The sequence below is a fragment of the Megalobrama amblycephala genome, linkage group LG7 (genome assembly GCF_018812025.1).
Source record: "Megalobrama amblycephala isolate DHTTF-2021 linkage group LG7, ASM1881202v1, whole genome shotgun sequence".
In the NCBI taxonomy this organism is placed as follows: Eukaryota; Metazoa; Chordata; class Actinopteri; order Cypriniformes; family Xenocyprididae; genus Megalobrama; species Megalobrama amblycephala.
This window is the reverse complement of record NC_063050.1, coordinates 34,907,380-34,934,004: the sequence shown is the minus strand read 5'-3', so window position 1 is coordinate 34,934,004 and position 26,625 is coordinate 34,907,380. Positions and strand designations below refer to the sequence as shown.

The 26,625-nt window shown below is 37.6% G+C and overlaps 1 protein-coding gene across 4 annotated transcripts in view; it reads right to left on the bottom strand.

Moving 5' to 3' along the window:
* Positions 1-21,891, bottom strand: part of cntln (centlein, centrosomal protein) — a 132,001-nt gene extending 110,110 nt beyond the window's left edge. Inside the window, exons 1-10 of one of the 4 annotated variants that reach the window (XM_048197183.1) lie at positions 21,782-21,886; positions 21,643-21,695; positions 21,159-21,246; positions 18,947-19,035; positions 17,357-17,441; positions 12,781-12,915; positions 12,037-12,186; positions 4,974-5,107; positions 4,731-4,893; positions 4,422-4,586 (exon numbers count right to left, since the gene is read on the bottom strand). In XM_048197183.1, coding sequence (XP_048053140.1) covers positions 4,422-4,586; positions 4,731-4,893; positions 4,974-5,107; positions 12,037-12,186; positions 12,781-12,915; positions 17,357-17,441; positions 18,947-19,035; positions 21,159-21,239 — 1,002 coding nt within the window. In that variant the 5' untranslated portion in view covers positions 21,240-21,246; positions 21,643-21,695; positions 21,782-21,886. Of the gene's footprint in view, positions 1-4,421; positions 4,587-4,730; positions 4,894-4,973; positions 5,108-12,036; positions 12,187-12,278; positions 12,470-12,780; positions 12,916-17,356; positions 17,442-18,946; positions 19,036-21,158; positions 21,247-21,642 lie in introns of those variants that run through there. The other 3 variants (XM_048197182.1, XM_048197184.1, XM_048197185.1) reach the window with 3 other exon arrangements.
* Positions 21,892-26,625: the final 4,734 nt, after the last annotated feature.

Below are 26,625 nucleotides of genomic sequence, written 5' to 3'. Positions count from 1 at the left end.
CCCTTCTACGAAGTCTTGATTTTGTTTTTAGGGTGTACTAGAAGATGCTTTCATGCTTGATTGTTCAAAAAAACCCCATTATTTTTCAAATTTTTTACATTATTACAGCACCTCTCTCGCCAGTCTGTCTGTAACATGTTAAACAGTTCCTGTTTCAATAAAGCCCTTCCTTACGAAATACGAAATGTGTTGTGATTGGTTAGCTGGCCCAGTGTGTTGTGATTGGCACTGCGTAGTGCGTGTTTGGGAAATGTCAAGGCCCCTACCATAAACGCAAACTCTACTCGGATGTAAATATTAAAGGTAGGCAACAGACACAGTTTCTACCAATCTCAAGTTAATCTTGAATACCTGTAGAGTAGTATTGCATCCTTCATATCTCCAAAAAGTCTTTAATTTTATCATATTTATAAAAGATAGATACACTGTACCGAGTCTTTCCGAAAAAAGCCGAGCTCCTGGAGGCGTGCCTGCCATGGGCAGAGCTAAAGAGTCACGAGCGCGCAGAGCTTTTGCGAAGAGATTGTCTGCAAGCTGCAACATCATTATAAATAAAAGGGGGACAAAAACGTTTGTGTTGTTTACATTTTATGCACTTGCAGGCCAGTTGCCAACAAAACACAGACATTTGATGCACTTTTAATCACCGTGCCCGATCTGCAAATCCAGCGCCAAACTGGGACTTGTTTACAAATCATTCATCACCAAAATTCTGGGAACAAACAAACATACATGCACAACTCCATGGCTGCCCTGGAAAAACAAACTTCATCCACTGTTCCCTTAATGCTGGGTTCTTTGGGAAGCTAAAAAAAGGCAATCTTTCCCTCACAACCAAAAACACAGTCCTTTGGTGACAGGAGCTGCGTCTCATTCTGGAGGCTGCGTCCTCCGGAGGTCACATTTGAAAGCTGCATACGTCATCAAGGATGTCATATTTAAGAAAATAATATTTAGTAATAAAATTGTATGATATTCATTATGAGGTGTAAAATACTGTAAGTTCTTTCTTTCTTTGCAATCTAATGGTTATTTTTCTTAAATGAGACTGCCTCGATGATGTACGCAGCCTTCAAATGCGGCCTTCGAAAGGTGCAGCCCCTGAATTGGGACACAGCCATTGTTGAAAAATCTCTCTGCTTCTGTAACTCGAACGAAGCGCGCTGATGTGTGTGCTCTGGGTGATGTGTGTGTGCACGCTTATCAGGGAGAAGTGCCCATACAAGGAATTCTGCTCTTTATTAACATGATAAAGGGCCATACTTGAAAAAAAATTTGCGAGACAACCGGAAGTAGTATATTTGGCACAGAAATACTCCGTCATTCGTCCAACTCGTGTTTTGAAACTTTGGCCATGTTTAGTATGAGAATCCAACTCTTTAACAGCGTAAATAAGTCAGAATGCATGAAATAGCATTAGACACCCCCTTTAAAGATGGCGTCAATTTCAAACCAATTCAAGCCTGATTTACAAACAAGAGGATTGTGCAGAACGAATTTCATGCACAGACTTTGCAAGCGCAGATTTCACAGGATGTTTTTGAGTGTTATGTTTTTGGTTTTTTTTGTAATTTAGTTTTTATTCAGATATGATGTTATACACCATTTAATCATGATATTTGTTGCAAAACTATGGTAATACAAAAGAGCAATCAATCACAACAAAACCATGGTTAATTTTCCTAAGGGGCGGTGAACAGCCTTAAAAAAGCGAGAGCTTACAAAAGCTACAGTAAACACTATATCAACAGTGAGGCTAATGTCGGCTAGAAGGCGAGCAAACTGTTAACAGAAAAGTCAACTACAAATAACAATAGATTGTCCTGACAAAGTGGGAACTGCTCCATTTCAGGAGAAGCCTTACCTGCATTATACTGGAAGCTGTTCTCCGTAAAATGTGTAACACACAAATAAACGTTGCGGTTATAATGTCCAATAATGTCAAAATTAATTTTAAACACTCTAAGTTCATCAGCCTTAGGAAGGTCAAACAAATGAGTTTTGGAAACGGGATGGAAAAAACGGTCTCTCTTTGACATAGTGAAGACACTGTCTTCTCTAATGCAACTCAGCCAGGCCTTGCCCCCCTTTTTTTTGCATATTCCGTGGGCAGGGATTATAAATGAGTATCATTGTGACTTAACAAAACCTGGAAAAAAAGCACTGTAGTCCAAATGAGTCCTCTGTTGTAGTTCTTGGAAAGTGGATTCAGTTAATTCTACCTTTGGAGTGGACTTTGTAACTTTGCAGATCTTTTCTATCTGTCTATCTATCTATATCTATCTATATATATTATATATATATATATATATATATATATATATATATATATATATATATATATATATATATATATATATTAGGGCTGTCAAAATAACGCGTTAATTTCGATTAATTATTTCTCAGATTAATTAATCGAAATTAACGCGTTATATATATATTAGGGCTGTCAAAATAACGCGTTAATTTCGATTAATTAATCTGAGAAAAAATAACGCAGATTAAGCCATTCCGTATTGACCTTTGAACCTGGAGCCGTTCTAGCCACCATTCGACTGTAAAATGAAGGAGGGAGATGACTGCTGCGCTGACGGACAGAACGAGCAGAGAGCTCCTCCCTCGTGCGCGCGAGCTCAAAGGCTCAAAGTAAGCACCAGCCTTTGCACTCTCTCTACCTCATACATAATAATCTAAATCAACTGACACGATGCTAAAAGTTCGTAAGATCGAATCCATGTTTCACGAGGCGCATACGGAGAATGTTTTTCCTGAATAACCGTTGGGTGTGAATAGTGCTCAAAAGAACGTCACCTCATCTTCTCTGACAGGCGCCCTGCACGTGCAGCTGACATAAACCACACTTTCAGTAAACAAAAAGAAAATCCTATCCAGTGGTGAAGTGTTTTCTGTTTTGACAAATCTTTTGCGATGTCCTAATAACAGTCGCGATTCGCACGCAACGCGTCAACGTCCGCTAATGTCCAATTCGCGACCTAATGACTCATTTGAACAGATTCATTTGAATGAACTGATCTGTCCACACGGTCTATAATGAATCATTTACTCGAACAACTCTGAAATGAGAACATAAGTGTGCTTTACCCCATTTAGCAAGAGTGGTTAGTAAAATTAGCCTTAATTATTATTAGATTAAAATTTTTAATCGATTGACAGCCCTAATATATATATATACACACACACACATATACACTACGGTTTGGGATTGGTAATTTAATATTTTTTAAGTATCTTATGCTCACCAAGGCTGCATTTATTTGATCCCAGATACAGTAAAAACAGTTATTGCACACACACTCAACATATCAGCTCTAGCATTGCTAACTTGACATCGCAGCCTGTTCAGTATCAAAATAAAATAGTCAACCAAACCTATTGTAAAAAAAGTTACACTGCTCAATTTAAATAGTCTGTAGTACAATCTGTGCCATTCAGCGTGAGCACCGACCCATTGTGGTGTTGATGACAAGCACATTTCTGCGCATGTAAAGGATGATGTTTTACGTGGATAATGGAACACGAGTGAAGTACAAAGACTAGTTTACATAATAAATGATAATTTAGCATTCAAATATGGAAACATTTGGATTTGTGCCGAATAAGAGAGGTAGGCTATGTAAGTCCAAAGCCGGTTTCCATTTAAGTTTTATTTTAAATGCATTTGTTTTGGTTTGATGTACATATAGCTACTTTTATTTTTCATTATTGTTCTGTTCTGAATACCGTTAAATTTTAGATTTGTTGTGGAGTGAGGGGAACTAAAATAGCCTATAGCTAGGTTTATAGTGTTTATGTTTGTAAAAATGTTGCTTTATTTAGACCTACTGTATGTTTTTTTTAATCTCAAAAGCTCAATTTTATATGTGTAGCATATTTTTAACCGTGCAGCAAACGTTTTTATAATTTCTTGAAAATTATTTTAAAATGACTTAAATTACCATTTAACCAATTAATCGATCAAAATTCTTATTGTTGGTCAACGGTTAATTATGAGCATCCATACGTAGGCTAATACAATTTTGCAATATTACTGTTTTACTGCATTTTTGATCAAATGAATGCAGCCTTGGAGACATAAGAGACTTCTTTAAAAATCATACCAAAATGTTACTAACCCACATATTTGCATATATATGTGAAACATTAGCAGGATTAATGTCAAATGCTTTTGAGTTGTCAGACAGCATGAAGACTTGCAAAAATGAACAAAAACTCCTGGACATCTCTTCCCATTCATTTCTTACTGAAAGGCATTTCATTTATTATGGATGCGGTTTTACTAAGAGGAGAAAAAGGAAATGAACGGTGTGTGGTTTTGCTGAAGTGCTCATTCAGCTTGCTTTGCATACAAAGGGCATTGAGCATGATGTAAATCTGTCATGGTGCTCCCCACACGGACTCACCTCACAGTGCCCCGCGGCTGCTGTGAAACTCTGCAGCTGTGCCTGGAGTTCTTGGATCTGCTGATCTCTCTGGCTGAGCTGCATGCTGAGGGCTGCTTCCCGCTGGCGGAGCTGTTCCTGGCTGTGCCAAAGGGCCTGGTATGACACGCTCAGCTCGCTGTAGAGCTGTCACAGCAGAAACAGACAGTGAAGGACAAGCTCGGTTAATGCAGTTAAGTCCTTGCTAGAACACAAGTTCACTCCCCCAGGGGCACCACGTTCACTCGTGAGGACAGGCGCTAAGTTCACACAACAGATGCGCTCCTGTACCTTCTGGTAGGAGACAGTGTCTGCCGTGTGGGCCTCCTCTTGGCTGCGCAGGACTCTTTGCGTGTCCAGGTTAAGCCCCTCCAGCTGCTGAATAAGCTGGGCCTGTTCTCCTGCATGTTCCACACTCTGCCTGTACAGACACTGCAAGTCCTGTAGCTCGCGCCTGGATGCACACAAATCACGATCAGCTCATATGGTCAGGGTTAATCAAAGCTCAGCCAGATCTGTGCAACTGCTGCTTACTTGATTTGACAGAGCTGCTGTTCTTTGTCAGCTCCTTCCCTTTCTACAGAGGAAAGCTGAAGGGACAAAGCAGTTGAGCGACTCTGAGCCTCTAGCACGTCCTGTCTGCTTCTGAATACTTCCTCTTCCAAACTCTGAAAGAGACATTGAATGTTTATTGTCAGCTGAGTCAATGACACAACGTTCATTTTCTAGTCTAGATCTATCAGTTTATTTAAAAATCCATTAGTAACACAATTCATACAGTTATTTACATACAATAAACATTCTTCTTCTGTGTTTAATTTCTGAATTAATTTTGGGAAAAAGAAAAAGAGTGAAATCCTTCAAAAGAAAATCTTAAGCTGTTTGGCATCTTTTATTATTGTATCTTTGAATAATGTAAAAAAGAAAGCTGTGTCAATGCTTATTAATATTTGAGAGAAAAAAAATGTGTTGTGAATGACCAAATCTACATTAATGTAAGCGCCATAGAAATATGAACGGAAAAAAACAGAACAAGAAAATTATAAGAAAGGACCCCTGTAGAGTAGACACTAATGATTATGTGTCACTGTAAAGATTCTTCTTATAATGTTATTATTATTATAATAATTATTATTATACAATTTGGTCTTTTATGACCAGGCAGTGTTTGTGCAGGTTCTAAAATGCCTTGTGGTTTGACTCGCCAAAAACATAATCATATTAGGGGTAATGATTAAGATGTATACATTCACATGTAAAATGAGAAACTTTAATCTCTTTTCCCTGGATGGTTAAACAATATGACATTTTTAATCATTAAATCTCAAATTTTTTAATCGTTTAAAAGTTTTTAAAATCATATGAAATAAATTCAAAGGGTACATTTCTAAGAAAATGTTGGTACATGTCTTGTACATGTTAACTTGCTTTTGAACACCTTTTGAACTCAAACCCAAGAAATGGCATACCCAAACTAAAATAGATACAGTTCATGAAGCCTACAAGCATAATACTCGAAGGCCCGGTTTCACAGACAGGGCTTAGCCTAATCCAGGATTAGGCCTTAGTTCAATTAGGGCACTTAAATGTGCCCTAGAACACTATTTCACAAGATGTAATATAAGTCTAAGGTGTCCCCAGAATGTGTCTGTGAAGTTTCAGCTCAAAATACCCAATAGATTTTTTTATTATACCATGTTTTAACTACTTATTTTGGGGTGTAATTAAAAATGCGCCGATTCAGTGCCTGTACACCTTTAAATGTTTGTGCTCCCCGCCCCCAAAAGCCGCAACTCTATAATACATTGCATAAACAATAGAATAAGCTCAACTTCACACAGCTAATATAACTCTCAAAATGGATCTTTACAAAGTGTTTGTGATGCAGCATATCAGATCACGTAAGTATGGTAATTATTTTTATGGATGTTTATATTTGATTCTGAATGAGTTTATAATGCTCCGTGGCTAACAAGGCTAAAGCTACAATGTTGGAGAGATTTTTGAAGATGCTTTATGAATTATACAGACTGCAGGCATTTTCGGGTGCTAACTGTTGTTTACTCACATCTTTTAAGCATCCATTCAGACTATTCAGTCCCGACTGATTTGTACTGCAAATTGCCACATTTATGCCCTGTCTCTTGCGCACATTTATGAGTTTTGAATATTATGATTATTTTGTCTTTATATTATATGGAAAAATATTTTATATATATACACACACACACACACACACACACACACACACACACACACACAGGTGCTGGTCATATAATTAGAATATCATCAAAAAGTTGATTTATTTCACTAATTCCATTCAAAAAGTGAAACTTGTATATTATATTCATTCATTACACACAGACTGATATATTTCAAATGTTTATTTCTTTTCATTTTGATGATTATAACTGACAACTAAGGAAAATCCCAAATTCAGTATCTCAGAAAATTAGAATATTGTGAAAAGGTTCCATATTGAAGACACCTGGTGCCACACTCTAATCAGCTAATTAACTCAAAACACCTGAAAAGGCCTTTAAATGGTCTCTCAGACTAGTTCTGTAGGCTACACAATCATTGACAGTTGTCCAAAAGACGACCATTGACACCTTGCACAAGGAGGGCAAGACACAAAAGGTCATTGCAAAAGAGGCTGGCTGTTCACAGAGCTCTGTGTCCAAGCACATTAATAGAGAGGCGAAGGGAAGGAAAAGATGTGGTAGAAAAAAGTGTACAAGCAATAGGGATAACCGCACCCTGGAGAGGATTGTGAAACAAAACCCACTCAAAAATGTGGGGGAGATTCACAAAGAGTGGACTGCAGCTGGAATCAGTGCTTCAAAAACCACTACGCACAGACATATGCAGGACACGGGTTTCAGCTGTTGAATTCCTTGTGTCAAGCCACTCTTGAACAACAGACAGTGTCAGAAGCGTCTCGCCTGGGCTAAAGACAAAAAGGACTGGACTGCTGCTGAGTGGTCCAAAGTTATGTACTCTAATGAAAGTAAATTTTGCATTTCATTTGGAAATCAGGGTCCCAGAGTCTGGAGGAAGAGAGGAGAGGCACACAATCCACATTGCTTGAGGTCCAGTGTAAAGTTTCCACAGTCCGTGATGGTTTTGGTGGTGCCATGTCATCTGCTGGTGTTGGTCCACTGTGTTTTCTGAGGTCCAAGGTCAACGCAGACATATACCAGGAAGTTTTAGAGCACTTCATGCTTCCTGCTGCTGACCAACTTTATGGAGATGCAGATTTCATTTTCCAACAGGACTTGGCACCTGCACACAGTGCCAAAGCTACCAGTACCTGGTTTAAGGACCATGGTATCCCTGTTCTTAACTGGCCAGCAAACTCGCCTGACCTTAACCCCATAGAAAATCTATGGGGTGTTGTGAAGAGGAAGATGCAATATGCCAGACCCAACAATGCAGAAGAGATGAAGGCCACTATCAGAGCAACCTGAGCTCTCATAACACCTGAGCAGTGCCACAGACTGATCAACTCCATGCCACGCCGTACTGCTGCAGTAATTCAGGCAAAAGGAGCCCCAACTAAGTATTGAGTGTTGTACATGCTCATACTTTTCATGTTCATACTTTTGAGTTGGCCAAGATTTCTAAAAATCCTTTCTTTGTATTGGTCTTAAGTAATATTCTAATTTTCTGAGATACTGAATTTGGGATTTTATATATATATATATATATATATATATATATATATATATATATATATATATATATATATATATATATATATATATATATATATATATATATATATATACATACATACATACACACACACAAATATGTATATAAATTATTAAAATATAGCTCAACCCTATTTCAAAATATCTTCTTTTGTGTTCAGTAGAAGGAAGAAAATACATATAGGTTTGGAACAACTTGAGGGTGAGTAAATGATGACAGAATTTTCAATTTTGGGTGAACTATTCCTTTAACCTTGCTTTGTGGAATACCCCTCAGGAAGCAGTGGTGAGAAGAAGGTACATACATGACAATTTTTGCTTTTAGTACACTTCACCAAACCCACACTACACAAGAATCAAAGAATCGTGTAAAACACAGTAAACCTTGTACAGTGGTTGTAGTGAATGACCTGATGGTTCGGGAATAAGCAAGTGATAACATAAAAGAGAGTTAGTTACTTTGCTTCATGACCATGTGGTCCTTTGCAGGTGTCTGAATGATGTCACATGATACTGACCACATGACTTGATCCAAAATGGTCCCTTTATATTGGTTACTCCGAATGACATCAGTGAAATTAATTTTTTCTGGACATTCTTTCTCATAATAAAGCAACGACTTCTACACATAATTTTAATACCATTTTGCACTATGTTGATATATGAAGTTATAAAATCATGCCAGAATAAAAAATGTATACATTTATTACACTTTAAGATATTCTGATCACAAATGAATTGGCTGTATTGGCCGGACGGTTAAACTGAATGACCTTTTGACACTTCAAAATCTTTAAAATACCTTTATATGTAGCAAAATATAATTAAAACATTTTGGATTCGATAAAAGATCTAGTTGTACTACCTTAGATGCTTTGGATGTCATATCTTTGTTTTTTATTATTATTAAGGCCTTTGGACAAAAAAAAGACCCATCAAGTCATGACCCATATACATACATACTGTATACAAATATACATATACGGTAACACTTTATTTTAGGGTCTTTTAACTAGTTGCTTATTAGCATGCATATTACTAGAATATTGGCTGTTTATTAGTAATTGTTAAGCACATATTAAACTTAACTAACATACTAACTATTAATAAGCAGTAAATTAGGAGTTTGAGGGAAAAGTCATAGTTAATGGTGAATATATGTTCCCTATCCTAAAGGGTTACCACATATACATATACTGTAAAAAAATTACTGTGATTTTAACAGTAAAAGATTGTAAAAATGCTACTGTGAAAAACAGTTAATTGGTTTACAGAAAGTTTCCATACTATATACAGTGAATAACTGTAATAGATCTAATGGTATATTTAATGAAATTTTACAGTAAAATACCATTAAATTTACAGTTTTTGGAAGTGAAAAATAAGTCATTGTATAATTTACAGTAAAAAAACGTAAATTAACATTATCACAATTCTCTGCGTGACACTTCACACTTCACATTTGATGTATTTTCGTTGAAATAACTATGTTTCTTCTTAGTTTTTTTTTTTTTTCTAATCAGTTATGTACATTAGGGTTTTATGTTACATCAAATGTTGTTAAATTAATGTTTATTGCATTTTTAAAATTTCATGTGTGTTACCATGATGGTGTTTAGTATATATATATATATATATATATATATAATATTTTGTACATAAATAACATATTTCTCTTAAATATATACATTAATTTGTGAATTTATATATACATATTAATTATACACAGTACTCACACATATATTATGCAAATTCAAGCTTTTATTTTGCATGCGATTAATCGCGATTAATCGTTTGACAGCCATAATATATTTGTATTGTTCTTTTCAGCTTGTGGAAAAGCTGCTTGTGATGAAATTTGATTCATCATGTGACATCACTGTGTTTGGTGGTTGTCAGTGTATTACAAAGGTACAAAACAGATATTAGTACTTCAATAGGTTGGTAAATTAACATTATATCAGTTAATGAAATACGGTTTTAAATTTACCTTTGCCAGGGTGTTTACCGTAAATTTAAATTTATTTATTTATTTTTTTATACAGTTTGTAAAACAGTTATGAACCATAATTATTACAAGATAAACATTTAAATTATATGGTTTTGAACTGTAAAATAGACAGTAAACTAAGTGTTGTCCCATAAAACTGAAAACGTTGCTAGAATATTTTTTTTATGGTAAAGTTCTGGTAACCACAGCTGCTGTTTTTTAACAGAAAATTTAAATGGGAATATTTTTACTGTGTGTGTGTGTGTGTGTGTGTGTGTGTGTGTGTGTGTGTGTGTGTGTGTGTGTGTGTGTGTGTGTGTGTAAAGACTTATTACTTTTTCCTTGTGCAGTAAATATTAACTGCACAAGTAAATATTATATTCCCGTTTTTCGTGTTTTTTTGAAGCTTTGATTGTGTTTATAGTGTGCAATATAACATGTGTTCATGTTTCGCGTGTAAAAAAACACAGTATTTTTCACATAATTTACTTATCTGTATACCGCTGTTTCCACTGTCATAAAAACGGGCTGATGACTTCCTTGTTCTATGAAGTCCCTCCTTCAGAAATACGTAACGAGTTCTGATTGTGCCAGCGGTTCCTGTGTTGTGATTCGACAGCAGCTTAGCGCTCCTTGCCCGGAAAGGTCACGCCTCTTACCATAACATGGAGATGCATGCGCTCAGTGTTATTGTAAACATGTCTTTAATTTTACCCTATCAATTTGAGCTGGAATCAGAACCGGTGATTGGACTGCGGGATGAAAATAACAGCGTTTTGACGACATGGCGACAAACACACTCTACAAACGCAACTCTTGTGTATTCCTGTGGGCGGAGGTTAGTCAAAAAACTGTTTTAGTGACGTCATTAAAGAAGGAAGTAGAGGGATGTAGTCCAAACTGGCCGTTCGATGTAGGTGACTTCTGTTAAATAAAATATCTCGCTTGGCATTGAACTTTGAGCTTTAAAATTTTACAGATTTTATTTATACTCTAACTACAACATTACACACTAACTAAAGTTTGAAACATGGGATCACGAAGAACGGGACCTTTAAAAGATTTTTTCTTTTCTTTATCATAGACACTCTTATTTATCATAGACCCACTTGACGGGGAGCAGTCTGCACAAACTAATAAGATACAAAAGAAAGACAACAGAAGGAAAGTAAAACATAAGCAACTAAAGCGGGAAGCCTATCAGCAGCATATCACAGGAACTGATGGAGATAATGAGAAGCAAACAGATGCCGAGCATCAAACGCTCAGGCCAGGGAGAGCATGGGCCAGCCCTCATTAAAAACTAGCCAGTGCTGACAGGGGCACTGAGAGAGACAGAGAACGCAGGAGGAAAGGGGACAGAGTCCGAGCACCACTACAGTCTAATTTAATTGGACTAGTTAGAGTTTAAGGTCCACACAGACCTGCCTCTGCTCTTCCCCACGGAGAGTAATGAACACAAATCTGTATGTAAAGCAGGTAATCACACAGGTGCTTGAGTGACACTCAACCCAAGAGGACACAAGCCCTATTAAACATACACAAATGCTGAACGAGGCCCTATGGAACATGCTAACAACAGCTCCTGCTCCGTCTGTAGTAGGTCATTATAGCCCAAGTCGCTAAGCACCGCGACAGCAGGCAGGACTGATTCGGGGCCACATGTAAAACAGCTCTGGTCACGTTGCACGGGGTACACTCCCACTGTTGAGTGGGGAAAAGAAAAATTGGGCCCACCTAGTCATTATTTCACCCCCCCGAACATATCTATCAATATTTAACATTTGCGCATTGTGAGACAAGTTCATTTACATGAACCCGCGTAGAAAGTGGCAGAAAAGAAGAAGAAGAAGAAGAAAAAAATAACGGGGTGCGAAGCGGGGGACCTTACCTTGACTCTGGAACTGCTGACGGCCTCTTGGTCCCGCAATCTCTCCAGCTCTGCCTGAGAGGCCGAATGCTGAGCATCTAATTGTTGCCTGGCTTCCTGCAGGGCACGCCTGCCCTCCTCCTCGCACTCCTGCGCCTGCCTCCTCGCTTCCTGCCGGGGAAAAGAGAGCGAGAGACGGTCGCAGCGCTGGGATGAAAGGGCGGCAGAGCGGGCAGGGCTGTAGAGTGAGGTCTGGAGCTCACCTGCATTGGCAGGGCAAGCCGAAGCCCACGCAGGTAGCCTGGCGCAGGGGCCATCTTTAGCTCTAATGACAGCTCTAATGAGAATAGCTCCACTACAGGCCCATTAGTCCTGCCAGCCTGCCTTTGATGATGATCTCTTGCTCTTTCTTTTTTGTCCATACTATCCTTCCCTCCCTTTGCTAAGAGAGACCCTGCAAAGACACATCCTCCCTAGATCTTCACTTTATCAATTAATCATGCCAGTCCCATCAGAAGGTAATTAAGGAGAAGCCACATCACATACACACACTTTCCTCTGCTCGGCCATCATTAAGTATTTATTGAGAAAGTTAGCTGCTTTTCCAAGCTCCGCTGTCGCTACCACCCCCGCCCTGCCGTCGACCCGGGATTTTGAGGCCTTAGGCGATTGCCTCCAGGGGCTTGTCAGTTCCCCCCCTCTTCCCAGTGTCACAGGCGCAGAGGCAGCACTTTAAAAGTGGTGCCAGTGGAAATTTGTCCAAACCTTAAGTTGTCGACTCTTATTCCCCAGTCTGTGCTGCAGAGCTGCCAGTTCTTTCTTCATTAGACCGCACTCCTCCTCACTGCCACGCAACTGCTGGACTTGGTTGTTTATCTCCTGCTCTTGTGCCGTCACTTTCTGTTTAAAGAGCCACACGAGTGATCGTGAGAGACAGCCGTTAGTCACAAGCAATCTGGGTATGAGTGTTTACAGGACTGAGCATTAGGTTTCATTAATAGTTTCTGTAATGGGGTCAGTTGTTACGGGAAAGCATATGTCACAGGCGTTTCGTTCTGTATTGCTAAATGTTTGCAAGTGGGACATGGGTTAAGTGTCCAAGGAATTAGCTGTGCTGTACTGTGCTGTGGCATGTCAGCAGGACATGATAAAGCTAAAACATGCTTAAATTGTTTGCTTGCTGCTACATCTCACATATAAAGCATGTACATTTGGTCATCGAGAAAACACGAGCGGATTGGGCCAGTGGAAAATATGGCAAAAATTATAACTGAAAATATTTGCTTGAAATGGTGAAGCAAATATATATATATATATATATATATATTTGTGTGATATAGTAGAGAAATGCTAAAGAAACATCAATGATTTCGGCCCTTCAAAACTATGTCATCCAAAAAAATTAATATAATATAAAATAATATAATATAATATAATATAATATAATATAATATAATATAATATAATATAATATAATATAATATTTTTTTGGAAGAAATAATTTTGAAGGGCCGAAATCATTGATGTTTCTTTAGCATTTCTCTACTATATCACATGAGATTCTCATTACGTGAGAACACAAAACCGTAAACCGTTCAATTACCCAAATTTAATTACCGAAACTTTACTTTGGTTTATTGCTAAATGAGGATTAACTTCATTTCCATTGTTTCTGTAATAAATTTATTTCTGTGCATCACTAGTATCATAAAGCAGTCGTAGTGTGCATGTGTTGAACATGTCTCATGGACAGTGGAGTATGCACAGGAAGACTAGAAAACTCAACCAAGTGTGAAACACAACAGCACACTGTAAAAAGAAGCATAATTAGGACTTATATATTGAGTGAACTACATTTAGGGTTAGTTCACCCAAAAACCATAAGACATTTGTTTCCATTACCACAAAACTTTGAGGTTTCAAAAAGTTCATAAAGAGATCATAAATCACGTCAAGCAAGAACAGTTGTGCTTCCCTATACAATATTTGTTGAGCTCTATGTATGTGCGTTAATCAATGTTTATATGTAAATAAAAGCATAAATTAAATCTGTTGAAGACATGGACGATGCACAATTCATATGGATTACTTTTACAATATCCTTATGATGAACTTTTCAAAGCATCAAAGTTTTGGTGGAATGGACTTTCAGTGGAGGGACAGAAATCTCTCAGGTTTCATTAAAATATCTTCATTTGTGTTCTGAAGATGAACAGAAGCCTTATGGGATTGGAATGACATGAGGGTGAATTATTCATTATTGGGTGAACTAACCCTTTAAGAAATGTTCTGTGTTCAGTGCAAATATCCAATATCGTTCACAGATATCCCTGCGCCATCTCTGATATTCCGATTATGCACTCCTATTGCTAGCACACACTTTAACCAGTTGTGTAGACTTGATATCTCTGAGACGATGATATCTCAAAAAATAACCCTGAGCTGTGGGAGGCAATTAATTGCCATGTTGGGGGAAATCACTTGAATCTTAATAGATAGAGAACTTATGTTCAGTCTGTGCACCATGCAAATACAGGTTTTAATAGAGATTTATAGCACAAGTGAAGCTCAATTCAAAATGTTGATAATGAGGTAGGCAAGCACTGTTTTAACCCCAGTACTTCTCGATTGGTAGGAAAAGAGGTTTAAAGAAGTTAAGAGGTCTAGGACAGAGAGATTAGCATTAGAAATCCCCAGTGCAGTTCAAAAATGAAAGCTAATTATGTTACAAAAATGGAAGAAGAGGGGTAATGGAAGGGGGTGGGGTGGGAGGAAAGCTGGTCAAAGTTAGTGTGGAAATGCAGAGATGAGATGAGGATTCAGTAGACCATCACAGGGCCAAGGAAGGAAAAAGCAATTAATCACATTTGGGTTCATTTGGCGCAAAATTTGGATGAGACGAATGCCAGTGGTTTTGAGTGGTACCCAGAATTCTGACTATTAATGAGTTTCTCAAGCAGGGCACAATGGCAATATTCCACTAACAGGCCACTGAACCTCAAACGTGTAACTTAATTTTTAATCTCCTAATAATATTGCATACTAAAATATCAACTTCAAAATTTGCAAAGTCGGTTTTGAAACTGAAACACAGCCATTTATGTGCATATATGTACCATAGGTACACAGAAACAGTATTCACTTGCTCTGGATATATCAAGAGGTCTGCCATCTTGGAAGTGTCAACATTTCACATTTATGGTTTGTATAATGTATTTTGTGCAGTTAATATACTGCAGGTCATATAACCCACTGTTTATACAATCTATAATCTATTATCAGTAGCTCATTATATACTCATACCGATATAAATACTATTTACAATTTACAAATGTATGGATGATGTATCAATAAGTATGCGCCCGACCAAAAGTGCCATGTTACACAGCTCTTAACTGAACAGTTACTGTAGTTCTGGGTGTCTATTTTGATTGGCGGTGTTCCATATTTAGTGCTGATATGAAATACATCAGAACTGGAATGTTTCACTATTTGTATAACTATGCATGTATGTATGTTTTTTTTTTTTTTTTTTTTTTTGCTTTCCCATAGACTAGTGTATGTGAGCAATGTGAGTGGAGTTGTCAGTGTTTTCTATGCTTCAGGATCATTTAGAGCAGGTTTTCTCTCCCTAGTGAGTGGAGTATGGGAATTTTCTTTGTTGCTCAGGTCCACTCACATACTTTGTTCCAGTCTGTTTGTTGCTTGGCAACATTCAAAGATTGATGCTATGGCAGAAACATAATTTAATATTAATGTCTTGTTTATAGAATTGTTGTATAAAAGTAACATTACACTTGAAATTGTACTGTAGTACTACATATCAGCACACCATGCGGATATGCACCACACTTGCTATAATACTGCTATAAGCATAGTTTATGGTTTGGAGAATAAATAATCTGACAGCAAAATAAAACACAGTAACACTGTAATATGACAAGTTAATATGAAATATTTTTATTTTAGGGTATTTTAACTAGTTGCTTATTAGCATGCATATTACTGGAATATTGGCTGTTTATTAGTACTTAAGCACATATTAATGCCTTATTCTGCGTGCCCTTATTCTACCTTCTTCATCCTAACCAATACCTAAACTTAACAACTACCTTACTAACTATTAATAAGCAGTACATTAGGAGTTTATTTGTGAATATGTGTTAATAGTGAATATGTGTTCCCTATACTAAAGTGTTACAAATATATTTATTAAATCTTTCATGTTATAAACCATCAGTGCTTCCCAAGGAATCTGTCCCACCAGCATGCCAGTTTCATAATAAACTGAACATATTTTTACACTTCCTATAATAGATCTCCCAGCAGTTTTTCAAAATAAATGTGAAAAATAAAACTTTTCAAGTGAAGAAATTAAATACACAAGTACTATAAAGTAAAATAATTAATATACTGAATATGCAATAGTGTTTTTGTATTTTATTTTACAGTGCAGTTATTACAACTGTAATATATATTGTGTCTAATAGATAATAATAATAAATAATAATATTAATAATAATTATTCTGATGATGATGATGATTATTATTATTATTATTAGTTTTTTTTTTTTTTAAACAGCGTGAATGTAATGTTGACAGAGTTACAACTAAAAAGGATTTGAGTCCTTTAAAAATCCAGGTCAAGTCAATGCAAATTTTGCTCTCAAAGTGCACCATATCGATGCATGTAACTTGTAACCTGTAACTGACATTTATGACAAACCAAATCCAGAGAAAATCGTTAGAAGGGACTGCTACAGCCTGTTGCAAAGCACATCTGTCAATTGACTTCCAGGCAGATCTTGACCTTTCCAATATGGCAGATGCGCAGACGTATCACTGTAATTAGCAATAGTTTCCAATGTGCCATCTAGGTATTCGTATCTATGGCGCTGACAAACTAAGCATAATTCCTGCTATGAAAAAAAAAAAACACACCGACTTTCATAATAATTAATAACGCTGTCATGATGTCGGACCCGAGGCGTGGTGTTTAGCAGGTTCGAGTTTGGTCTGCTATGGGTTGTCAAGCCATGGCTAATCTTATTTACACAAACGAGCAGTATGAGTGGACATGTTTGACGGACTCACTGCTGGTGAAGAGACAGAGCAGCTAATGAAGCCGACTGACAGATGTTTCATTAAGGGGCATGATTAAAGGTGAATTAACAACACGGCTTCATCATTAGCTGTCATCCAAGCAGATCTATCAAGCAGTCAGAGATGCTCATTAAAAAAAGGAGAGACGAAGGTTTCTTAGACCACATGCATGTCTGTACACCTGTGGCTGCGGTGTAGTCTAAGTTGATTCCAGAGCTGCATAAAGCTCTCACAGTACCTGCTCCAGCTCTTGGATTCTGTAGTCTTTTGCTTGAAGGATCTCCAGAACTTTCCTGTCCTTGTTCTCAGCTTTCTGCTTCTCTCTAGTACAGCACAGATTGAACAAAAGAGCAAAATTAGAGGCGCAAGCAGACACAGTAACAGAATACAGAAGAGGGTGAACTGATCCACTGGCCTCAGCGAATGCTGTAGCCATTCACATTTGAAAATCTATTTGGGATGATGCAACGGTGATGCTTGGTTAGGAGATAAAACACTGCAGGATAGACTGGATGCTGTGGGAGAAGAAACAGGCAAAATTGCCTTTCAACCACTCAGCGCGTTCTCTAAGCTTATACCACAGAGGGTCAACAGGGAATGATGGGATATAACTCCAGTCTCCAGGTATCAGTAATTATCAGGATATCAAAACAGGAACACTACTCACTGGGGAACACAAACACTCCTTTCCTTTCAGCGTCTAACCCTCTTTAGTGGGTGTTTGGGGGGAAAAGACAAAAGAATCACAATTGGGGCAAGTTTGTTTGAACAGCCGCCACTCACCTGGGATCCTTCTTTCCTTGGTTCACTTTTTCAATCTCTTCCACCCTTTCTCATTCCATCTCTCCCTGAGGACATCTGACATGATACGGCTCTCCTCAGAGTACACCGCTGCCTTGAAGCTTGGTGATGTTAACCATATCCCAAGCCAAGCGTTCGCTCACTACCAGACTGGCCAGAATTCCCAGAAGCCTGTGTGCTTCACAGAGCCAGCACAATTATCATGTCAATCTCCCGTGTGGCGCTATGCTGATATATGCACACGCCCTCAGGTGCATGTTGCCAGTTCTTTGAGGAGCAGCTTGGTTTGTTGGCTGTGCCTGAGGAAGGAGCTCGTGAGGGATACGGGAAAACGTAGCCTGGCTGGCGCTCTTTTATTTATCATCGCTTTTAGATCAAGGAACATTTTCTAAGCATGAGCTTTTGGTCACAAAAAAGTTCTCCATATCTCTGACCTTTCATCAGGCGGCGGAAAGGTTTATTTAATATTTACCCAAATAAATAAAGAGCCATGCCAGTGGCCTCAATTTCCTCCCGTGTGTAAAATTTGGATCTATCTATCTACACCTCATCATAATAACTTTTTCCAAAAAAGCCATGACAATGGCAATCGTTCAGAATTGCGAATTTGATCTCTTTTTTCCCCCCTCAACACGTTCCCATGCCACTTTTGTAGCTCCCCACACCCTCTTTGAGGGTCATAAGTCATGTTAAATCTAGTGTATATCCCTCAAAGAGGAGTTTTTTTAGCGTTTAGATGGGAAGAGAGGGAGGGAGTCTGTGCGGAGGATAAGAGGGGGTTTAGATCATCATCTGCTCTCGGGTTCTCTCATAACTGCGTTCAACGGCGCAGCCACCCAACACACACTCCTGCAGAACCGCTGCGATGTGTGCTCGCAAATCAGGGATTTCTTGTGGCAGAAACAGCATTTTTTTCAAGTCTGAGATGTAAGAGTATAAAGATTCAATAGAAGAAAGGACCTGGAAGAATCAGTGGAAGGGTTTTGCTGTCGTTAATAAAAGCAGGTGACTTTACAATGTGACTCACCTTTCCACTACAAGACTCACTGCCTGCGTGAGATCTGGACTGGCCACTTGAAGCCGCTTCCAAAGCGACCACACAAACTCCTTGTCTGCCTATTAGAAGCAAATACAACAGCAATACAATTATTTTGTTGGTGATGCTCAAAAATGTAAAAAGTAGCTTATAAATGCGCAGTTTCCAGTTATGAGTGTCTGTTTGTATATTCATTTTTTTCCTAACATATGGTCAGTGTTATGTTATTTTTTTTTTTTTTTTGTCTTTTTTTTGGTGGAATATGTTGGGTAGAGTTTCTCTCTTTTTTTCCAAATATTATATTTATTTTAAATATTAGGAAGCAACAATTACAGTTTATATTATATATATTTACATACACACGAGAACTAATAATTGTCACATTGTTACATACATATATGTATACAATTGTCATTGTTACATATGTTATACACTCTTACGTTAATATGTGTGTGTGTGTAGTCTGACATAATTATTAGTTCTTATGCGTGTGTGTGTGTGTGTGTGTGTGTGTGTGTGTGTGTGTAAATGTTGCTTACTAATATTTGAAAAAAAATAAATGAAAAACTCCACCAAAAGTCATGTTGTCCTACCAACATATTCCACCAAAAAAAACAAAAACAAACATAAAACATTTCTGTTCTAACAAATGAAACAGAAATCAGAGTAATCCTACTCATAGAGAAAAGATTGAACAGAAACAAAAAGCAAAAAACAAAATTGAATCCGATCTCATTAGTTGCCTAAAGAAGAAAGTGGCGCCAGAGAGACATGCAAGAAACACACTTACAATTCAAAGTGTCTTCGGGAAAAAAAATGGCTTTCAAAGATTTTTAAGCTACATTACATTTAATGAGAGACATCTAAAAACTACATTTTCTGACATTAATAAAAAAAAAACTGAATTATACCAGATCAACTTAATATAAAATTATCTGTTAAATTATGTCCACATCATTATAAGATTAAAGTCATAAATCCCTACAGAATCTGCTGGTGTCCAATTAGTACATGAATTTTAAACCCTATTCAAAAGTGTCTAATTAATTATTTACTAAATGGTGCAGGCAGACCTTGATAGACCATAGGCTAAACATACAAAGTAGTGTGTGCGAGAGAGAGAGAGATTGAGCAAATGAATAGAAATAGAGATCTCACTATTCCTAGTCTTCATTGTGTTTAATGACAAATTAAGAAAAGTCCTCCATCAAATAGGTGGTCTCTTCACAAGTGCTTAAGCTCACTACATCAGAAGATTGAGCAACTCTCACACATTACAGGGATTTTCTCATGGAATGGAAGGTGTTTGATATGTTGAAAGGCAGTCGTATTGATGAATTATTTATCTTATACAGCAGACCATGAATGCCCACTGGATGAGTGCACTCATTGAATGTTGCTATTTATACAAATATTAATAAAGTAAAACTGCCTCCCTGATAATTCTCAGGTCCACTAGAAACATTTTGCAGTTAATGGCAGTCGATGGATGGGCACTGCGCCTTTTACATAAATGATATGTGATTCTTTATACATACATGCTTGTCATTAGAAGTGAAATGGAGAAAAAAAATCAATTGTGAACCGCAGGCAAGTGAAAAAAAGCTAGACAGAGTCAGTCGACATCCACTGATGATGTAAACCTATTGTAGGTCAGAGTAAGTCTTAGATTGTTTTATAGTAAGTAAAGACAACCCACCGAGTAACTGACAGCTCTTCTCTATTTGTAGTTACCAAAATCAGTGGTAAGGATGCCTACGAGTAAGCTATGTGCTCGGAAATGCCAATATATTAGTAATATGTGTCACTTAACTTAATGATTGCAAGTTTGAGACACTATTGACAATGCAGGTATTTGTTTTTAGGCACCACCTGGTGGGGCTTTAACAATATGCAGGATGCTGAAGTCACATGAGCTTAGTGTTCAATACATGGAGGGCATATCAGATGGAAGTCTGATCGTATTAGCACTGCAATTGCACAAAAAAATAAATAAATAAATAAATAAAAATTCCAAGGAAGGGCTATACAGGCTTCTGATGTGTTACCTTAGAATATTTTAATATTGTTATGTTAGTGGGAGAAAAAAAAAAAAAAAAACACTGTTTAAAACCAGTCACTAAAGCCAGACACAGAAAAAAAAAAAGAAAAAAAAAAAAAAAGAAAGATTAATTGGACAAATAAATGGTTTAATATACCTTACCTGGCATTGAGCGAGCTCCTCAGACAAACTAGTCACCTCTTCCTCAAGGAGCAAAACACGTTCATTATCTTTTGAGTCCATCGAGCTCCTAACAGAAAAGGTTTCATTTATATCATTGTCTAGTTAAGCATTTGATAGATAGATAGATAGATAGATAGATAGATAGATAGATAGATAGATAGATAGATAGAGTATTGGACGATGACAGCTAAATATCTTGCGAATGAGCAACACGTTGAACAAGTAACGTTACATTAAGTTAATCTGAGTACGTTATGTGAATTAATCAAACACTCTCCTTCAATACTGTATCAAACCACAATAAACAGACAGTTAATATAGCAATTCGAATTAAAAGACACTAAAACATTTAAATCATATGACCAGCTACAGAAATAATGCATTAAAATGCTTAATAAGATGACAATAAAACAGCTCGCTGAAGCAAAACAACTGCTCGTTTAAGTAAAGTGTTGTGTCTGACCTGCAGCGCGTCCTTGGATACTGCTGAACTTACAGTTCATGTAAAGTGAAGATCTGCGATATTATAAAAAAAAACATTCGCATCGCAGCAGACAGCATGTATTCATTATAAGGTTAAAACGGGAAAAGAGAGAACAGACCTCATTAAAGTGAAAATACTATCAAATGCCTGGTCTGTTTCAAATGATCGCGCCAGTTCCGTGTTTTGACACAGAGCTCTTTACCACACTTCACGACAGCCCGAAACACTTTACGGTTTGCTGGTCTCTATGGACATTCTTCATATGAATATAACATTAACATTTTTCATGCTAACAGTATAATACACGGAACATATTACTAAATGATTTAACTATTCTAATATTTGATGCTGTTAACATTCACAGACAAGACCTATTGATGTGTAAAAAGTGTCAAAAAAAATATTAGAAATCCTTTTTTTTAAAAGTGTAAAGTCCTTACAAAATAGTGTATAGGCCTACTACAGAAATTGTTACAACTGTAAATCATAATATATAAATATGTGGTGTGTAAAATGCTCTATTCTTTCTTTCTTCTATGGTTATAATATTTACATTAGGCTATATCTACAGTACACTGATGAATTCCTTCAAATGGTAAAATGTTTAAAGTCAGTAAAATGATTATTCGGCCTATACGTCTTGGATATTACACCATATCACTCATATTGCTGAATTACTCCAGGTGTGCAGCTCTGTTTCTCTTGATTTCAAGTCAAATACCTATTTCTCAATGTACCCATTTAAATAAAAGCTCCTAAAGAGTCTACCAGGGTTGTTTATCTTGTTCACACAATACAAATTATCATTTAGATTGTACTCTTGTATCATTCTGATTTTATTAAGGTACATGTAATACATTTTTTTCATTGCATAATGGTTGTATAATGGAGTATAAACAACTGTGCCTGTCCTCATTGGCTAGAGTCATATCATAGTCAAAAGGCTAGATGATTAAAACCACAGAAACAAGATTAGACAGATATAAAGGAGGCTGCAGGAGTGCAACAGACAGCAGGTCATCTGCTTTGGAGCTTGCATGCTCTCTTGCTCCAGAAGAAGTCAATTGACTTAGCGTGATTAGGCTTTTCTTTGACCCGCAAACAGTGCCTCTCATTAGGATGCTCATTTGAGCTGCGATTTCAGAGGCAGTAGACTGGCTGGTAATTTGCAACATCTGCCCCTTTTAGGAGCGCAGACACATGGCACTTTTGAATCAACTTTTTCTTTCTTGCTCAACAAAGCCCTTTGTTTACTGCTGATAGTTACCAGTCATCCATTCCGAATGTGATTTTACATGCACTCTCTGGCACTAATATCAGTTTCCGTTCAACAGCTTCCAACAGCGGCCAAACGTCACAAATGTAACATGCTCCATTTACAACCCCAAAGGCCTGTAAAAAGTTCAGATCAACAGACAACCATGCAAATGTTGCTCAAGTAGGAAATAAATGTAGTCATTTTTCCAGTTGTCTATTTAGTTTAAATCTGGACTAAAAAACAGAAAAGAATATAAATAGAGAATACAATTATTAGCCTATAATAAAAACAGAATATCCTTGAGTAACCCTAATTTATGTTGTGCAACACATTAAAATTGTTTTTTACCTTAAAGGTATGAACTTTGTCAGACAACTTGTGTATGTGTAAATTCTGTTGTTACAATGTCATTTCATTTTCAATTGGTTATTTTACACTTTTGAGGGGTTTTTTTTTCAATTGTTTTGTGTATTTAGAAATGACTTTTATATAATGCTTTAATAGCATGAACGCGTTATTTTAAACATTATAGAACATTCTATTATAGCCTGACAAATACCGATCCTGTCTATTGTCTGCTGTTGCCACAGTATTTTTGATGTAATGTAAAATAAAATGATTCCATTTAACTCATCTGTTCCTCCTTCTCCATGTCACTGAGAAACAGAGATGTATTCACACCGAATCACCAAGCAGCACATACAATCAGGAAGCAGTGACAATCCCTTGGTGGGCTGAGTAGGCAGAGCACGGGAAGTATCTCACCACAGAGGATTGGGAAAGCCCCGGTTCTCCGCCTGCAATCCGAGGTAGGAGGACTGTCATCTGCTGAGCGTTTACCTTTGATAAAGAGGGGAAGAAAAGAACGTCGTACTTTTTAATGTTCTAAAAACATACAAGGCACTCGCTTTGTCTACATGCTTGCTTCAAACCTGGCAGTGTCACTTTGGAATGGAAATGAGAGACATTTTAAAAAGAAGCACAACACATCATTTCCCTGAGGATGAACATGTAGGAGTGCAAATCCAGTTGTGATAGTGTAGAAGCTTTAAACTTGATTCTGACAGTTTATGTGCCCCAGGATATTGGTTTTTAAAAGGGAAATATAATTTTATCCTATCCATCTTCCCACGTCCATTGTTTTATCCTGAAATGTAACCAAGTTGCATTATTTATGTATGTAAAAGTATGGAGTAATTAAATATGTAAATGATTAGGATGCGCATTAACCTAGTGTTAATGACAGAAAATGACAATGTATGATAATAAGGGATGATATACCACATAATGCTACTGATAATAATAATAATAATAATAATAAAAAAAAAAACTCTAGTCCTGCTTTATTTTTCCCCCGGTTTCACATCAAGGCTTAAGCCTAGTCTCATAATAAAATGCATGCTTGAGCTATTTTTACTGAAAGCAACTTGCACTGACATATCTTAAAATATGTCAATGCCATTGTTTTGTCTCAAGATGCACAACAGTACTGTTTTTGGGCATGTTTATAAAAGCTACTTAAATATCCTAATTGAACTAACACTTAATCCTGGCTTAATCTAATCCCTGTTTGTGAAACCAGGCCTTTAACTACTACTTAAGTCAAAGAAATAGGAACTGCAGAACACTTTTGCTGCTATTGATGTGGGATACAATTGAAGTTTGGACTAAAAGTCTCATGGTATGGTAGGGTTAAATATAGGGTAGTAGATGTGACTACAGAAATATAAAGGTATTATTTAAAATATTAGTACAATGTAAAAACATGTATGTAAAGGTTAGTACATTGCAGTTAAGGGTCCTAAACTCTTTATAAAAATATAATTCTCTGTAATAGAACTGCAGTAAACCTAAGGCCTTTGCAAAATCCAGCTCCTGCATAGTAGCGACAGTCAGTCTTTTATTGTGTGGCTTCCATGGCTTGCGACCTACAAAGCAGCATCTCTCCACTTCCCCATCGGCAAACCTGTCATCACGCGGCCATCCGCTTGTGTGCAACACACCCGGAGCTCCCACAGAATGCTCTGCATCCCAGGACAAACTCCACTGTTGAGCATTTGTCCCCCGTGCATGAGTCTCTGGCTCCATCTGATGACCTTCTAACTGTCTTCAGCAGGCAGTGGGTTCGGATAATGAGGGGATTGATAAGAGGGCTCTCTTCCTGTGGGCGATGGGGGGAGAAAGGGGAGCCAGCGGGGTGGAGGGAGCAATGCTTGCCCCATGTGTCTCTGTTGAATTGTGGGAAAAAGGAGCGAAGTGATTCCCCTACAGGCTGTATCAGATTTCCCCTGAGAGGATCATGCTGCTCAAATAATGTGAGCCCCTGGCAAACACAGAGAACCTTTTCACTCCTTTGTTTTTGTTTATGCTTATGAATGTGTGCAAAGAGGTGTCCATGGCCATTATCATCTGAAAGTATGGCATCAAGCGTATAGCTAACAAATACTTTGTTTCCTTCTACCGTGAATCGATGTTCCTGCCTGATGTTTAGGGAAAGTTTACTCAAGACAAGAGATCAATGGTAAAAAATGACTTCCTTACTGAGGCTGGATGGCGAAGTCAGAACGAAATGTGCATGGCCTCCTTCCATAAGTCAAGCGACACCATCAGCTTGACATTTTCCTCAGTGCCCACAAACAGGAACTACGTGTGGCATTTATTGAACGGACACACAGTCTATGACAGCTGATGGCCGTCCCAAAGGACCAAAACCGGTAGAAGGTTCAATAGCTCATCATCAACTGCCCTTTGAGTAATTAGACAACTGGAAGGGGTCTGACATAAACCAATACTTATATTCGGGTCCCACAGGTGGCTTTTTGCAGCTGATTTCAGACAGGAAGCTGCTTTAATGTCATGTTTTTCTTGAGCAAATAAAGGAGTCAGGCTGCTGAGTTCATAACTCTGACGCCACTTGTTCGTTGTACTTAGAGGATGGCTTGCCACTTGATGAGGCCGTTTAATTGACTACATTGAGCTTATTTCATGCAGAGTATCAAAAGAATTTAAAAAAAGTTAGTAGTCGCATCAAACATCAAAAGCAGAATTACTCATTTGTATCGCCTTATGCCAGGAAACTGAACCCACGTGAACATGCTAATGTATCCATTACTCATAATTCTTTAAAGGTCTATCTTCTCTGTTCTGTTGTTTAATATCAGGGAGCAATGTACAGTAATATCTCATTTAATTAGGGATTTAAGCTCTCTAACTACCGGGCATATGGTATTTACTCTGCCATGGCCTTGCACATCAGATGAATATGCATATCCTGGGAGTGTGTAGCCTGTTACCCTAGAACGAATTCTACACAAGTTTAATCCCTGATCTATTATTTACCTCTTGACCAAACATGTGAGTGGGGCTTGTAGGCACTCAGCTTGATCAAAATGACTGCCTTGGGATTTAGGGGCTTCTATTGGTCCAAAGGAGAAGTCTGTCATTTGACTTTCCTCAGCCTGCACTCTTGAGAATCAAGCGCTGTGCGCACTATAAGGAAAAAAGAAACAAGTCCATTATTAAACATTTATAAGCGCTCTGTTCAGACAGTCTGGGGACACAACTTTGGGAGATATAGGAAATCAGTGTCCTCAAACATCTCTACAACATTTGTGCATGCGTAGTGTGTGCGTGTGTGTTTTGTAGGGGTGCTCTCCTTTAAGTGAAGTTAAAGTGGGTAAAACTGGGCCTGATGAACATTAAGG